Source organism: Labrus bergylta, chromosome 7 (genome assembly GCF_963930695.1).
Source record: "Labrus bergylta chromosome 7, fLabBer1.1, whole genome shotgun sequence".
In the NCBI taxonomy this organism is placed as follows: Eukaryota; Metazoa; Chordata; class Actinopteri; order Labriformes; family Labridae; genus Labrus; species Labrus bergylta.
In genome coordinates this window covers 32,893,828-32,909,951 of record NC_089201.1, presented here as the reverse complement: position 1 = coordinate 32,909,951, position 16,124 = coordinate 32,893,828, and the positions used below count along the sequence as shown (strand labels likewise).

The 16,124-nt window shown below is 42.2% G+C and overlaps 2 protein-coding genes across 18 annotated transcripts in view; one reads left to right on the top strand and one right to left on the bottom strand.

The window, feature by feature from the left end:
• Positions 1-5,905, top strand: part of LOC136179750 (NLR family CARD domain-containing protein 3-like) — a 497,803-nt gene extending 491,898 nt beyond the window's left edge. For 10 of the 11 annotated variants that reach the window (XM_065957435.1, XM_065957434.1, XM_065957428.1 and 7 more), the window contains one exon: positions 1,460-5,905. In XM_065957435.1, the coding sequence (XP_065813507.1) occupies positions 1,460-1,469 (10 nt within the window). In that variant the 3' untranslated portion in view covers positions 1,470-5,905. The remainder of the gene's footprint in view (positions 1-1,459) is intronic. The other variant, XR_010666720.1, reaches the window with a different exon arrangement.
• A 434-nt stretch (positions 5,906-6,339) lies between these two features.
• The window catches only part of ppfibp1b (PPFIA binding protein 1b), a 34,346-nt gene continuing 24,561 nt past the window's right edge, over positions 6,340-16,124 (bottom strand). For 4 of the 7 annotated variants that reach the window (XM_065957437.1, XM_065957439.1, XM_065957440.1 and 1 more), the window contains 13 exons: positions 14,986-15,160; positions 14,498-14,530; positions 13,739-13,880; positions 13,446-13,577; positions 12,714-12,864; positions 12,480-12,591; positions 12,246-12,334; positions 11,242-11,364; positions 11,031-11,156; positions 10,755-10,943; positions 10,177-10,341; positions 8,491-8,556; positions 6,340-7,271 (listed from right to left, as the gene is read on the bottom strand). In XM_065957437.1, the coding sequence (XP_065813509.1) occupies positions 7,188-7,271; positions 8,491-8,556; positions 10,177-10,341; positions 10,755-10,943; positions 11,031-11,156; positions 11,242-11,364; positions 12,246-12,334; positions 12,480-12,591; positions 12,714-12,864; positions 13,446-13,577; positions 13,739-13,880; positions 14,498-14,530; positions 14,986-15,160 (1,587 nt within the window). In that variant the 3' untranslated portion in view covers positions 6,340-7,187. The remainder of the gene's footprint in view (positions 7,272-8,490; positions 8,557-10,176; positions 10,342-10,754; positions 10,944-11,030; positions 11,157-11,241; positions 11,365-12,245; positions 12,335-12,479; positions 12,592-12,713; positions 12,865-13,445; positions 13,578-13,738; positions 13,881-14,497; positions 14,531-14,985; positions 15,161-16,124) is intronic. The other 3 variants (XM_065957438.1, XM_065957443.1, XM_065957444.1) reach the window with 1 other exon arrangement.

Sequence of the window (16,124 nt, the reverse complement as noted above, 5' to 3'; positions counted from 1 at the left end):
GTGTTTAATGTCTGCTGTTATTTCTGTCCCAAAAGGCAGAGAAAATCAGAAACTGCTGCTGCTAGATTTAAACACAGTTTACATGAATCAACAGTAAACACATCACTCAACTGTCTGTGACATGATGATGCCTTCAAGGACTCTCAGTAAACACATCACTCAACTGTCTGTGACATGATGATGCCTTCAAGGACTCTCAGTAAACACATCACTCAACTGTCTGTGACATGATGATGCCTTCAAGGACTCTCAGTAAACACATCACTCAACTGTCTGTGACATGATGATGATGCCTTCAAGGACTCTCAGTAAACACATCACTCAACTGTCTGTGACATGATGATGCCTTCAAGGACTCTCGGTAAACACGTCACTCAACTGTCTGTGACATGATGATGATGCCTTCAAGGACTCTCAGTAAACACATCACTCAACTGTCTGTGACATGATGATGCCTTCAAGGACTCTCGGTAAACACATCACTCAACTGTCTGTGACATGATGATGCCTTCAAGGACTCTCAGTAAACACATCACTCAACTGTCTGTGACATGATGATGATGCCTTCAAGGACTCTCAGTAAACACATCACTCAACTGTCTGTGACATGATGATGCCTTCAAGGACTCTCTGTAAACACATCACTCAACTGTCTGTGACATGATGATGATGCCTTCAAGGACTCTCAGTAAACACATCACTCAACTGTCTGTGACGTGATGATGCCTTCAAGGACTCTCAGTAAACACATCACTCAACTGTCTGTGACATGATGATGCCTTCAAGGACTCTCGGTAAACACATCACTCAACTGTCTGTGACATGATGATGCCTTCAAGGACTCTCTGTAAACACATCACTCAACTGTCTGTGACATGATGATGCCTTCAAGGACGCTCGGTAAACACATCACTCAACTGTCTGTGACATGATGATGCCTTCAAGGACTCTCGGTAAACACATCACTCAACTGTCTGTGACATGATGATGATGCCTTCATGGACTCTCAGTAAACACATCACTCAACTGTCTGTGACGTGATGATGCCTTCATGGACTCTCAGTAAACACATCACTCAACTGTCTGTGACGTGATGATGCCTTCATGGACTCTCAGTAAACACATCACTCAACTGTCTGTGACATGATGATGCCTTCATGGACTCTCGGTAAACACATTACTCAACTGTCTGTGACATGATGATGCCTTCAAGGACTCTCTGTCCCTTTAAGCTTGAAGTCACCAACACGAGTGACCACGAGAGCTGAAAGGTGGCGTGCTACTTTCCACGCCCACTTCACTTCTGAGCAGGACTGAAGTCCCTGCTGCTCTTCATACTGGATGTTCTGTATCACTGATAATCAGAATAATCATGATAACGATGATATTATATGATCAGAATAATCATGAAGTCTCTCTCAGAGTCTAATCTCTCATTTATGTCTTTTTATATCAACAGCTGGAGGTGAGTCTTTAAAGAGAGGATCCTGCTGATCACAGAGCTGGAAGCAGCAGCTGGTGTGTTGGTGAGTCTTTAACTGGGCTGTTTTACTGGGAGACTGACGGACCAATCACAGCGCAGATGACTCTCAGTGCTGCAGTCTGAGCTGCTCTGAGATCAGCTCCACCGTCACACACAGGACCATGACCTCGGACATTTTTCTATTCTCATATTCTGAATTTAAACTGCTTCATGGCTCAACGACCGAAGATGAACTCTTTGATTTGGATATAAATGTTTCTGTTGCAGCGCCACCCTGTGGACATGTGTAGTGGTGCAGGTTATTCATTGACTCATATTCACAGATAACAGTAGAAGTTGATTCCAGCTGTGCAAGTTAAAGTGTGAAGTTCTGCTTTTAACCACGAGTCGTTGGTCGTCTGATAATAAATCAGTCGTCTCTTTGTTGGATCAAAACAAAGAGGAGGCTTCACTGAGTTTTTAAAAGAACTACAAACAGGATGTCTGGATCCAGGTGCAGAGTCAGCACCTGAATATTTGATGTACTATGAGATGATATAAAAAGAGCTGAATAACATGCAGACTCAATCATTGATATTCATTCATCATGTCAGGGTAACAACGGACACGTTATCAAACTATCTTTATTTTTAACTTCTGATGTTTATTACACTTTGATGTTTGAACCTTCTGTTTTTATTATCTCAGGATTTTAAATAGAAATAAATTCAATCTGTGGAGGGTTTTATTTGAATAATAATTCATGTTTAGGTTCTGTTGCTGCTATCACTGCTTTCTGCCAGCAGGTGTCACTGTTTCCACAGTTTTCTCCCAGACTGATCGATCTGAAGAGATTATTTCTGTGTCAGGAAACACAAAGAAAGATAGATGATGCCAGCTCTTTAATTTGTTCTTATGTTTTTATATTTCATGTTCAAGTTTAATGTCTCTTTTTGTAATCACTGCCCCCTAGTGGACAGGAGTGTGGAGCGATCCAAAGGCAGAAAAAGAATCTTTGACTGGACTTCTGTAATGAAGTGAAGTGTGAAGGAAGTTGAGCTTTCTTTGAGTCTCTCTGTAGTTTGTAACTGAATACTTGGACTCTTCTTCACTTTAGAGGGAACATGTTCTCCTCCACATTTCTTCCTCGTCTGATCTAATAAACCCCGTGTTTTAAGATGGGCTGGTGTTTCTGCTCTTGGTGTAAACCCAGACACAGTCATCTTTCTGTCATGTTGTTCATGTGTGTTACTCTTGATAATTCACTCAAATAATGTCTCTATATTCTACAAGTGATTTACTTTCAGTCAGCGAGTGAGTCAGTCAGTCAGTCAGTCAGTCAGTGAGTCAGTCAGTCAGTGAGTCAGTCAGTCAGTCAGTCAGTCAGTCAGTCAGTGAGTCAGTGAGTCAGTCAGTGAGTCAGTCAGTCAGTGAGTCATTGAGTCAGTCAGTCAGTCAGTGAGTCAGTCAGTCAGTGAGTCAGTGAGTCAGTCAGTCAGTCAGTGAGTCAGTCAGTGAGTCAGTCAGTCAGTCAGTCAGTCAGTGATTCAGTGAGTCAGTCAGTGAGTCAGTGAGTCAGTGAGTCAGTGAGTCAGTCAGTCAGTCAGTGAGTCAGTCAGTCAGTGAGTCAGTGAGTCAGTCAGTCAGTCAGTGAGTCAGTCAGTCAGTGAGTCAGTGAGTCAGTCAGTCAGTCAGTCAGTCAGTCAGTCAGTGATTCAGTCAGTCAGTCAGTGATTCAGACAGTCAGTCAGTCAGTCAGTCAGTGATTCAGTCAGTCAGTCAGTCAGTCAGTCAGTCAGTGATTCAGTCAGCCAGTCAGTCAGTCAGTCAGTCAGTCAGTCAGTCAGTCAGTTAGTCAGTGATTCAGTCAGTCACTGAGTCAGTGATTCAGTCAGTCAGTCAGTCAGTGATTCAGTCAGTCAGTCAGTCAGTGATTCAGTCAGTGATTCAGTCAGTCAGTCAGTGATTCATGCAGTCAGTCAGTCAGTCAGTCAGTGAGTGATTCAGTCAGTCAGTGATTCATGCAGTCAGTCAGTCAGTCAGTGATTCAGTCAGTCAGTCAATGATTCAGTCAGTCAGTCAATGAGTCAGTGAGTCAGTGATTCATGCAGTCAGTCAGTCAGTCAGTGATTCAGTCAGTGAGTCAGTCAGTCAGTCAGTGATTCAGTCAGTCAGTCAGTTAGTCAGTGATTCAGTCAGTCAGTCAGTCAGTCAGTGAGTCAGTGAGTCAGTGATTCAGTCAGTCAGTCAGTGATTCAGTCAGTCAGTCAGTGATTCAGTCAGTCAGTGATTCAGTCAGTCAGTCAGTCAGTCAGGTAGTTAGTCAGTGATTCAGTCAGTCAGTGAGTCAGTCACTGAGTCATTCAGTCAGTGATTCAGTCAGTCAGTCAGTCAGTGATTCAGTCAGTCAGTCAGTCAGTCAGTCAGTCAGTGAGTGATTCAGTCAATCAGTCAGTGAGTCATGCAGTCAGTCAGTGAGTCAGTGAGTCAGTGATTCAGTCAGTCAGTCAGTCAGTGATTCAGACAGTCAGTCAGTCAGTCAGTCAGTCAGTCAGTCAGTCAGTCAATGAGTCAGTCAGTCAGTCAATGATTCAGACAGTCAGTCAGTCAGTGATTCGGTCGGTCAGTCAGTCAGTCAGTCAATGAGTCAGTCAGTCAGTCAGTGAGTCAGTCAGTCAGTCAGTCAGTCAGTCAGTGATTCAGTCAGTTAGTGATTCAGACAGTCAGTCAGTTAGTCAGTGATTCAGTCAGTGATTCAGTCAGTCAGTCAGTGATTCAGTCAGTGATTCAGTCAGTCAGTCAGTCAGTCAGTCAGTCACTGAGTCAGTCAGTCAGTGATTCAGTCAGTGAGTCAGTCAGTCAGTCAGTGATTCAGTCAGTGAGTCAGTCAGTGAGTCAGTCAGTCAGTCAGTCAGTCAGTCAGTGATTCAGTCAGTTAGTGATTCAGACAGTCAGTCAGTTAGTCAGTCAGTCAGTCACTGAGTCAGTCAGTCAGTGATTCAGTCAGTGAGTCAGTCAGTCAGTCAGTGATTCAGTCAGTGAGTCAGTCAGTGAGTCAGTCAGTCAGTCAGTCAGTTAGTCAGTGATTCAGTCAGTGATTCAGTCAGTCAGTCAGTCAGTCAGTCAGTGATTCAGTCAGTCAGTCAGTCAGTCAGTGATTCAGTCAGTCAGTCAGTGATTCAGTCAGTGATTCAGTCAGTCAGTCAGTGATTCATGCAGTCAGTCAGTTAGTCAGTGATTCAGTCAGTTAGTGATTCAACTCCGGCCTCAGCTTCCCTGTGTTTCTGTCCCTGTACCAGTTCCGGCAGAGCGCCGTCTGACTCCTGTCTGCGTGGGAGGTTCTGCCCACTCCTAGGACTCCTGTGTCTCTGTGGGAGGTTCTGCCCACTCCTGTTTCCTGGTTGGAGGTCCTGCCCACTCTCGTGTCTCCGTGGGAGGCCCCGCCCACTCCCGTGTCTCTGTGGGAGGTCCTGCCAACTCCTGTTTCGTCGTCAGAGGCCCTGCTGACTCCTGTGCTCTCGTCAGAGACCCCGCTGACTTATGCCTCCTCGTCAGAGACCCCGCTGACTTATGCCTCCTCGTCAGAGACCCCGCTGACTCCTGTCCCCTCATTAGAGGCCCTGGTGACTCCTGCCCCCTCGTCAGAGGCCCTGGTGACTCCTGCCCCCTCCTCAGAGGCCCTGGTGACTCATGCGCCCTCGTCAGAGGCCCTGCTGACTCCTGGTCCCTCGTCGGAGGCCCTGCTGACTCTGTGTTTCCGTGGGAGGTCTGGCCTCTCACTGGTCCCGTGGGTTCATCTAGTCGGCCTTCCGGCCGCCCACCCAAACTGCTCCCTGGGTTTGGTCGGCCTCCTGGCCGTCCGCCTGAACTTTCCAGGCTATGTGCCCTGCCTCCAGGCCGTCCACCTGAAGGTCCGGAGTTGTTATTATCTTTTTTTATTATCTATTGTTGTTATCTTTATGGTTTGTGTGTAATGTTGTCTGTTAGTCTGTCCTTACTGTGCTGTTCTTTCTGTTTTTAACTATTGTACAGCGCTTATAAATAACATTTATTATTATGTATGTGTGTAAATAATGCTGTTATGAGATATGAAACACAACCAGTAGTCAATGTACAAGCTGCCAATTGAATGGTAAATCTAAGCTACTCTATAAATGGGTTCATTTATTTATGCATCTGACTCTGAAAAAGTCCTCACCGCACATCACTGAGTAGTAGTCGTAGTATTGCCCTGCAGGAAGTGAAAAATTAAGATTGTATTTGTGTACATTAACTTTATTTGAAGATGGCGAAATTAGAAAGAAAACTAAGAATTTGATTTCCTTTGTAGCACTGCAGCGTTGCTTGCGATACATCCAAAAGTTCTTTTGCGCGCCATCTGATGAAATTTACCTTTCAGGAAGATTTCCTTCTGAAAAGTGAATATTAAAATATCACATTTCATTTTTGGGTTAATTAAGTTACTTGTTGAGCACGTGTTTGTCATATTTAACCGTTGTCTCTTTTCTCCTTAGATGTAAACTGTCATGTAAAAAGGTAAATATCAGATTTCATGTTTTGATTTCTGTTACCGAGGTTACGGATATATTGTAACTTCATTTTTTTCTTCTCTTTACGACATCAAATATATTTACCAAAAGTTCTCATAATTATGAACTGGCAACACATGACTACTCCCACGTTTTCAGTCATCCAATGTGGCTTTTAAACTTAGAATCATACATTGTATATACCCCTGAGTGATTTGCATGTAGCGCTTTGTTTTCTGTTCTCTGAACATGAACTACTCGGTCAAGTCCCTGCTCTCACCAAACATGATCAAAGCTGTGATACAAGAAAGAAAATGGTGGTAAAGATGTAACCATGCCCACTTGAGAAAAGATTTAAATTATTTTATTGGTCTTAGAAATGAATGAAGGTAAAAAAAAAAAAAGATGTGTTCTCTGTTTTCGTAGAGGGTTAAACTACAACATTATTTCAAAAGAACCTGAAGACATCTCAACTCTGAACCAACCAGCCCTTTGGAAATAAAAACATTTAAAAAAACATTTATAAGAAAGATAAAATGAAGAAGCTCTGATATAAATGTGTCGAGTTCCAAACCATGCAATGATATTAATCACTCTTTGTTTTATATGATATGTACTCGTGAAGTGAAATCCTGTAAAAAGTTAAAATGACACTTTTCATTTAATAAGCAAGGTTAAATTCTGTAAAAAACAAACAAACATAGCAGCTGTTTCAAAGTTACAACTTTACACCTACTTGTAATAATTTGGATGTACATTATTTTTTCTACAGTAAGAAGGCAATTTTAAAAAGACATATATTAAAATCTATCGATATTGCTGTATTGAAGATGCCTTAAATCTGCTGCTTGAATTCTCTCACTCAATCCCGTTAGGGCGGCCCTAAAATGATGCTTATACACAGTCGAGTACAAAGTATCCAGAATCCAGCTGGCAGACAGGCAGTGGTGTGGCCCTAAACGTTCCCTCTGTCATCAGAAAACAAAAAACAGAGAACAAGTTCAAGAGTAACGGAGCCTACAGGACCGAAGGCTTCCACAACACCACGCTTTGAAAATGAAATAAGAAAGAAGACGCTGTAATACTTGATGTCTGAATGTTACTCTTAAAAAGAAACCTGGCAGCATTTTGAAAAGTCTGTGTGTGGGGGGGGGGCTTCTTTCACAGCAGGACCAGGTCTCATGGTGCTCACAGTCTCATGCATTCGACTCTTCATCTGTTACACTGTTGTTGGGTGAATTTGAAATCTCTTTGAAGAATTCGTCGTCTTTCAGCATGCTCTGATGGAAAATACAGAAACAAACGATGTTAACCTCATGAAAACAACAGAGTTACTAAAGAGTTCAAATCTGTGTTATGGTAGCATGTGGTCAGCCGTAAAGTCTTTATGTGATTGTTTGATCCAGCAGATGTCGCCCTTGAGCACCAGCATGAAACCAAAACAACTCGCGCTGCGTTGTTGTGTTAGCATGCTAATGCTAGCGATCTTTATTATGCTGGTATCTTCACACTGCATGTAAATTTACCTGAAATGAGCGTGATCTAGAAACACAGTTAAGCAGTGAGTACAGTATGTTATTCTTCTTTTCTCTAGTCCCTCAATTAAACAACTTTTATACACGAGGGGAGGAGTCAGCCGGCCGTCCCGGCGATGTAAACAAAGTGAAGATAGGACTCTGAAAACTCTGAAAACATCACAGACAGTGGGACTCGGGTGTTACACCCATTGCAGACAGTCATGACTCACAGAGTTATTTTCAGAGGAGATACTTGATTTATATTTAAGTGTGAAACATCACATACAGCTGTAAGAAAAAGTATGTGAACTCTTTGGAATTTCTTCATTTTCTGATTAAATTGGTCATAAAATGTGTTCTGATCTTCATCTAAGTCTCAACAATAGACAAACACAGTCTGCTTAAACTAAAACCACACAAACAATTATAAGTTTTCATGTTTTTGTTGAACACAAACATTCACATTGTAAACATTCACATTGCAGGGTGGAAAAAGTATGTGAGCCCCTAGGCTAATGACTTCTCACAGAGCTCATTGGAGTCAGGAGTCAGCCAACCTGGAGTCCAATCTATGAGACGAGATTGGAGGATTCCACCAATTTATGCAGAAAACTAGGAAATTCCAAAGGGTTCACATACTTTTTCTTGCAACTGTTTTTCTGGTTTCGATATTATTGATGATGATGATGGTAATGATGATGGTTTCTGTTTGATAACGATGACTTATAAGATGGTTTCTATACTGATTAGAGCTCTCAAGAACTGCCCTCAATGTTGTGCTTTGCCTCTGGTCACTTCCTGTCAGCACCTGTGTGTCCAATCAGACTCAAAGCTGATCGTTTGCTCTTACTCACATTGTTCCCTTTTTTCTAGATCCTTGCTTGTGTTGTTCTTACTCTCTGATGTACGTCGCTTTGGAGAAAAGAGTCTGCTAAGAGAATTGTAGAAGTGTAGAAGTGTATAAAGCCTTTAAGATTCTTACCGTCAGGTTTTGAATTCCCTCAGAGAAAGCTCCAATCTGTCTCACAGTTCCTTCAGAGTCGTCCATCTGTGACACAAGTTACATCTTTAAAAGTCACAATCGATATAGAAACTGACCACAGACCAGTTACTTCAGAGTGAAAAAGTCACCTGCCAAGCAACACTGATGGAGTGTGAACGAGTAAGAAAATATAATCAAACAATTTATCTTCACATGATGCAAATAAAACATTATTAGTAAAAGTTGATCATCTGTCCGTAACACAGTCTTCAGGCAAATATTAATCACTAAATTACAGACTGCAGTCCAAATCTGGACCCAGGCTTATTTTGATGAGCGATTCGGTTCACACAGTGCAGCATTTATTGCGTTCACGGTCGTCCAAATTAAAATGGCGCCGCCTGTCTCGCCTTTACAACAATTTCAGCGGTATAAAACTGGAGCCAGGAAGGTCACAGACCAAAGCATTTGTCCTGAAATAGTTTAATTCACTGAGATTTATCATTAAATTAGTTTTGAAAATGAGTGGCTAATATTAGAAAATGGGAAAAATGGGAAAAATGGGAAACACTTTATTATCATTTACACGTACTAACATTTATACACCTCGGCTCCTTTAAAACATGGCAGCGAATCACATCACAGGTTAGACATTATGATGTTTCAGACCCTTCTTTTAGAGGATGGTATCAAGACATCGTCGATACATTATCACAGTGGCTCCAGCTAAATATTTCATTTATCACATCAAGAGAACAAGGGGAGTTGATCCAGACTGTGATGGACACATCCACACAACGCTCACAAGCTAAAGCTCATGTTTTATTTACAGTTATTTAACAAGCATGACACATTCTGTTTGTTTATTAGAACTTATGACTGAAGTTAGTTAGTTAGCTTCCTTAGTGTTACCGCTTAGTTATTTTGTGTGTAGTCCTCACCTGTGTGCTCATTTTAGTAATAATAATAATAATAATAATAATAATAATAATAACAGACTTTATTTGGCATGGACATCACAGATACATTGGACGAACCAGATGCATTGTTTAAGCGTTTTAGCAACCATGCTAGTTCTCAACACGTGTCCACAGTAGGCTTTAGAAAGGAAAACAATACAGTTTGGTAAGCTGGTTTGAATATCTGCCTCAGTTCTCTTTTTGTTAGGTCTGTTAGTTAAGTTCATTTTGTCCTCTACTTGTATATTGTAGATTTTGAACTTTGAACCTGTGATTCTCTTGTGTTGCTCTGTCCACAACACAGACCCGCAAAAAATTCAGCCGACCAATGAGATGAATGCATGGATCTAGTGCAAAAGATCAAAAACATGCTGCTCTGTCATCGATTCCTGCAGACAGAGATGGACGGCAGAGGAATAAGAAATAAACAGACACAATGATAGCACTTTATTACTGTTCTGTTGTGCAGACGGCCGAGTGCTTTCCTTTTGTGGAGCTTTGAAACGCCTGGTTCTAATTTAATTTGCATCCTGGTATTCTCTTTTCACAGTCTTGTTCTCATCTAGTGTAAAGATATGTGTTGAGCACTAGAAGCTCTTCAGTCATACCCAAGTGACCATCTTGAAGAACTCTCACTAGTTTATCAACTGCTGGGATTTATTTTCTCACCGTAGCATCCCTACTCACAAACTATTATTCAACACAAATTCTAAAAGAACTAACTGACCTGGTCTAGCCTGTCGAGGTCGTCCTCGTAGATCTGGAGCTCAAAGCCTTTCTGGAAACTTCGTCCTTTAGGCATCTCCACATCCATCGGACACACGTACTCTTCACTCTCCTCCTGCTTCTTCTTTCTCAGACTGCCAAAGTTACCAAACGACAGTTTCCTCGGCTGGGTTGTCGAGCAGAGGGAAGACAAAGAAAACGTTTATATATTCATTCCATAGGCTAAACTTTGATACACAGACATTAGGGCACTAGTATTTTTATTTATTTTTTATTCAACCAGGTTGGTCCCATTGAGATTAAAAACCTCTTTTTCAAGGGAGACCTGGTCGAGACAGGCAGCAGCAAAAACACAAAGTTACAGACGGAAACACAAAGAGAGACAAAGTACAATTTACAAAACACAACATTTAGATTAAAATAGAACCATCTATGAGTCTTATCTGAGAATCAGTTGTTCAAACAGCCGAGCTAAAACATCCACATCCTATAGAATCTGCTAGTAGTTAGGTGTCTTCAATGTTGTGCAGATCTAGTACTAGCATTACTAAGTTTGTCATCATAAACTGGTGTGTTTACCTTGACTTTAGTGGTGGCAGTAAGAAGAGTGTAGTCTGGGTTTTCAAGACACTCTTGTTTGAGCTGCTGAGCCTCTGATCCAATGAGCAGGTTGTAATGTGTGGCCAAGTGGCGACGCAGCAGCGTCTTGTTTGGGGGGATGTTGAGCAGCAAAGCCATGGTCTCCACGTTAAACCGAGGCTCCAGAACCTTGAAGACAGAAGAGATGTGTTTCTGACTGAACACATTCAGGAGAAAATCAGTTTCTCAGAAAGACTGAAAGCCAGGCTACAGTACCATCAGGCCACCGTGCACACCACTGCCTCTCAGGTTGGGAGCGTACTCAGCCAGATCCACAGAACGCAGCCACTCCATCACCCTGTGGTTGGTCCACTGCGAGATCTCTGCTGGAGAAATATTGTTCTGTGTGCACAAAGACAAGATGAGAAAATGTGTTCCTGTGCACGCTCTGTCAGATCACATATCACGACTGCTGTAGTGAACGCACCTCGTCAGACGGCCTGCGACGTAAGCAGTTGGGCTGGTAGCTGTTGAGGCGAAGCACTTGGATAGCTCTCTTAATACTGAGGTGATGCAGGACACTCCCTACTTTCAGAGAAAGCAGGTCATCCTAAGGGACAATGAAATGAAGTGATTACTAAGTGAAACACTCCAAAAGAAATCACAATTTACACTTGGCAGTTGTATACCTAAGCCAACCCGTCAACTTGCATTAACATGTCAACCTCATGCTGGAATGGGATGCAGCGGAGATATTTGTAAATCAAACAAGAATCCAGTCAGTCAGTCACATAGACATCTGTGACACATTTAAAGAAATTCCCTGCAGCTGGTCCTCTGATATTACGTTCTAAACAAGGAATGAGGTTCAAAAAGTGCAACTTAGAGACAGATTGATATCATGTGACAGTTTTATATAAAAAAGATCAAAAATAAGCTTAGAAATAAGCTCGTCTCGGGACCACAAAACTCATTTGTATTCATATTTTTTGGGTCTTTTTTTTAAACTTTTATTCACCAAAACGTGCACACACACACTCACACAATAAAAAAAAAAAAGAGATACAAACAAGAGGGGAACTTTGGTACGATACAGTTTTGCAAGCAGATTTAGACAAAAACAAACAAACAAACAAACAAACAAACAAAAGGAAAAGGGTCAGTAAATAACACACCAGAAAATGGTAGAAAAAAAAAATACATATTTGTACCTGACAAGTTTTTACAGTTACAGTTTTACAGTTAAAAAAAAAAGAGGTATACTCCCAATTCCCATGCACAGCATCGACAGCTTCAACAGAGAAAGATGTGGTGGTAGGGACTCTAGGTCTGTCACCAACATTGAGTAAATACCTAAGAGAGGTCTATCCCGTGGAGCTCATTAGACTGTCCATGCAATTATTCTGATGTGAGATGGCACTGGACTCATCAGACTCCTAAGTCCTACTTATCCCGGGGATCAGAGGAAGGAGCGCATGTGTCAACACTCACCACTGTCATGTAGTGCAGCATGCGACCATCCACCCTCCCCTCGTCAAATTGGGTTTTATACTGAGGCAGACCGATGTCATCCAGCCATCCTGAGAGAAATGGAAAAGGACAAAGTGTCATGAGAAGTACTTCATGCTAGCAGTCACTTAAGTTCAAAGCTGGCATCCCATTTTCTTTGAGCAACAGAAGCGTTTATATCTCGGATCTCGTCTTAAACTGGAAGGCAGTACTCACTCGTAACCCAGTTGAAGTCCAGCTTTCCCTTATTGTCTTCCTCCTCTGAGCCGAGGGCCTGAAGGGCCAGCTGCAGCTTCTTTCTGTGCAGTGGGTGTTTGATGCCCAGCTCCTAGAAGACATTTAAAGAATTACTCACACACACAAAACATTCCCTGCAGTTCTAAAAACAAGAACACTTTGTCCGTCTAGTCTGCTCTGATTAACATATTCAATTCTTCCACTTCACCTCACCCTCTCTAGGTCCTGCTGTGAGGCCTGTAAAAGCGTCTGACCGGAGCGGATCCATACACGAGCCATGTTCACATAAAGGCCGAGACCCTGGTCCTGCAGCCAGTCACAAACTTGATCCTTTGACCAGCGTGCAAAGGGTGCATCGACATCACTAAAAAAAAGGAGAACAATATAAGAGCCATATTCATGTTTTTGGGTCAAGCTGGAAATCATTTTCACTATTGTGCCACTGGGTGTCACTGTCCTATTGTTTAAGTCACAGGTATATATGTACGTCACTTGTCAAGGTACGGGAGGTGTTTGACCCCGGAAGGGCTCATGGTTTTTGACCGCTGAGGCGGCAGGCGGCATGGAGAAACCGCAGCTGTATTGTTTGTTTGTTTGTTTGTTTGTTTTGTTCAAATGAATGGAAACTGATGGACGCTGTATTCACTTCATGGTGCTGCAATAAACAGATTGTATTATGCTGCAAACCAAAGACACGCCTGCAGAAATCTTATTGATCAACAAACAGCAAACGGTATCGTATTGACCTACGACAGTACAGCGCGTCAGCCAGGTCACTCGGCACATCGGCAGCTTTAGTACTGGACTAAGCTTCTATAAACAATACTCGTCAAAACGTCAAAAAAAAAAAAGTTATGAGGAAAAAAACAAATCCTTCATTGAACATCAGAAATGAAAAACACAGAAACCAGAGTCTTAGTTTTCTTGCCAAATGCACCGACTTACTTGTTGGCTCGTTGGAGATCACGAGACCAACCCAGTCGAGGTCCAGCTGTGGCTCGCACTCCACCTCTTTTGAACTCCCCCTCTGGTAGGTTATCATCAAGGTCGAATGTTGTAGACTGACTCCTTTTGAGCCTAAATAAATATAACATTTGATTTTTTAAATATCTTTCCAAACTTGCAAAACATGTCTCTTGTGATAAATGACTGACAGTGTTAAAGAGAGTTTATTAAATTAATAGATATCCTATTTTCAGTAATCTCGGGTAAAGATTCTCACGTTGTTGTGTACTTACTTTCCAAAGAGTTTCTTTATCCCTTTGGATTTTTTCCTGCCCTCTGGGGTCGTAGGGAGCGTGTGGGTGCTGTCGCTGTTCGCAGACCTCTGTGGAAGCCCAGCGAGGTCCAAATGATCGGTGCCCTGTTGCTCTGTTTCCGCTGTACAAACAAAATGCCCACAGAAACTCATCAGCATCATAAGCATCACTCTAGCACATGTGCCCAGATCGGAGAAGACAGATGTTCCGCACAGGGCCGGTGTAGTGACCAGGACCATGACACACTCACAGGTCATGGTTGTGGGCATTGAAGCCAATACCCTCTTTTAGTATGCATGCATCACACTCTGCTGATATCAAAAGGAGGAATAAAATAGTTTTATTTAGTAGATAAAAAACGACTTCATTACTTAGATTTTTAGTGGAATGCTTTCCGGATCCAGAATGATTGTATTTGATAGTCTGGATCTTGACACAGATTTTATAAAAAAGGAAAGTGAAAGTAAATACATGCAGGGGACGATAACAAATCAACACACACAACAGACCGGCTGTTTGTTGGACAGTATGTTGCATTTGTAGATAGAGACAAGGGAGTGGTTGTTCAAGCACTGCATCTACTGAAATGTGATGTGGTTAAAAAAAAGATGTGAGCTGATTGGATGAGTGCAGATAAAGGCAGAGGTGAATGATCAAAGATAAGTTTAGTTTTAGTGTGCGCTGTTTTCTTCAGAGAAATCCTGCAGCCTCTACAATGACCTGTAGTCTATACTGTACCTAACGTAGGCGCACTTGCACTCCTGCTGCGGTCTTCATGTGTTTACAAAGTGCACACAACACACGACAGGGTCCAACAGAAAAACAACAAACAAACACAAGACAAAGGGCAGAAAATGATGATTGAAATAACAACAAGGATTTGAGAGGTGGAACAAACACAGACACTCGTGTGTACAGTACACACAAAACAGCACATACACAGAAATGAAGGGCACACAACAGCACAGAGCAGACTTCCATAATTAAATGGGGACTGAAGTTTATGTGGGCTGCAAATTAAGGTGTTGGTCCATGTGGTCTCACGGGTGTGGCTTTAGAAAAAGAAACAAAACATGGTGGAAGGAAACAAAAAACTCCTGGAAAATCTCACTTTCTTCTTACCAGACAAACAATTTCATGGCTAGAATAATGTAAAAAAAAGAAGACTTCAGCAGCTTGTAGACTTGTCCTGTTTCAGCTGCTGACTCATGTGGTCTCGTTCTTACCTAGGTTGGGGGTGCTGGCTGTTTTTTTGCCCCCGCGAATCTTGAAAAAGCCTTTCCCGAAAGAAGAGCGCGCCTTCCTCGAGCCGAAGCTGTCGTCCTGCGTGTTGGCAGGCAGGGTGGCAGAGGGACTCATGGGAGGCTTTTCACTCCTCTTACTCATCTCTTCACTTGTGTTCTGAGAGGACAAAAAATACACTACATTACTTTACAGCTTTCAAGGCCTTTTCTGTTTTCTACAAATAATGTCAGCACGTAGCCGTGCCTCATGGACGACCTTGGAGGGGCAGACTTTCCTGGACGTCCATTGGTAACCTTTGTTTACTGTATCACGTTCTTCTCCTTTAGCACTGTTTCCAGCTAGCGGTCCACAGTGGTACAGTTCAGTACGGTAAATCCTGAACTTGCTTGTGTTTCCACAGCCGACCATACCATACTCATTTGGTAAGTGGAGTGTAAGCCAGATGGAGATAGGTAACAATGTGACATCACAGCAGCCCAACACAGAGTAGCCAGCTATTAATTAAGTTACACGTTCAAGAAGAAGAAGAGGGACACAGTAAACAAAAGGGACCCTTTAGGATCAGATCGGTATCCTTGGCACCCCAACAGAAGGGTACCTAGAAAGTAGGATGGTACTGTTCCCTTATTTTGGTACCATTCCAAACTTTTGAGATTTGAGCTTCTGCCTTCTGGAGATACAGATTGTCAAAAGCAAAGTCCAACAGGTTAAAAAAATATTTGATTACTCAGGCCATCAAGCTTCTGAACTCCAATGACGACCCTGATGACTGATGATGTTTTTTTAATTCTGGTTTTATGGATGTTTTTTTTTATACATTCTCAGTCTCCTGTTGTTACTTGATGAACTCCTGTATTTCTGTATTTAATGCCTCTCACGGTGTCTGTTGTTTCTATTGTCTGATTCTATGTGGTTGTTGATTTTTTTCTTCCCATAGTTGTTCTCACCTGGCTGCGAAACAAATTTCCCCTCGGGGACAATAAAGTCAAGTTGAAGTTGAAAGTTGAACTTTTGACGGTGGAAACACCAATAAATGGGTACCGTACTGAACTGAACTGAAAAGGACCGCTTGGTGGAAATGAGGCTCAAGCTATTTAGAGATGTAGCAGCAAGTGTTACT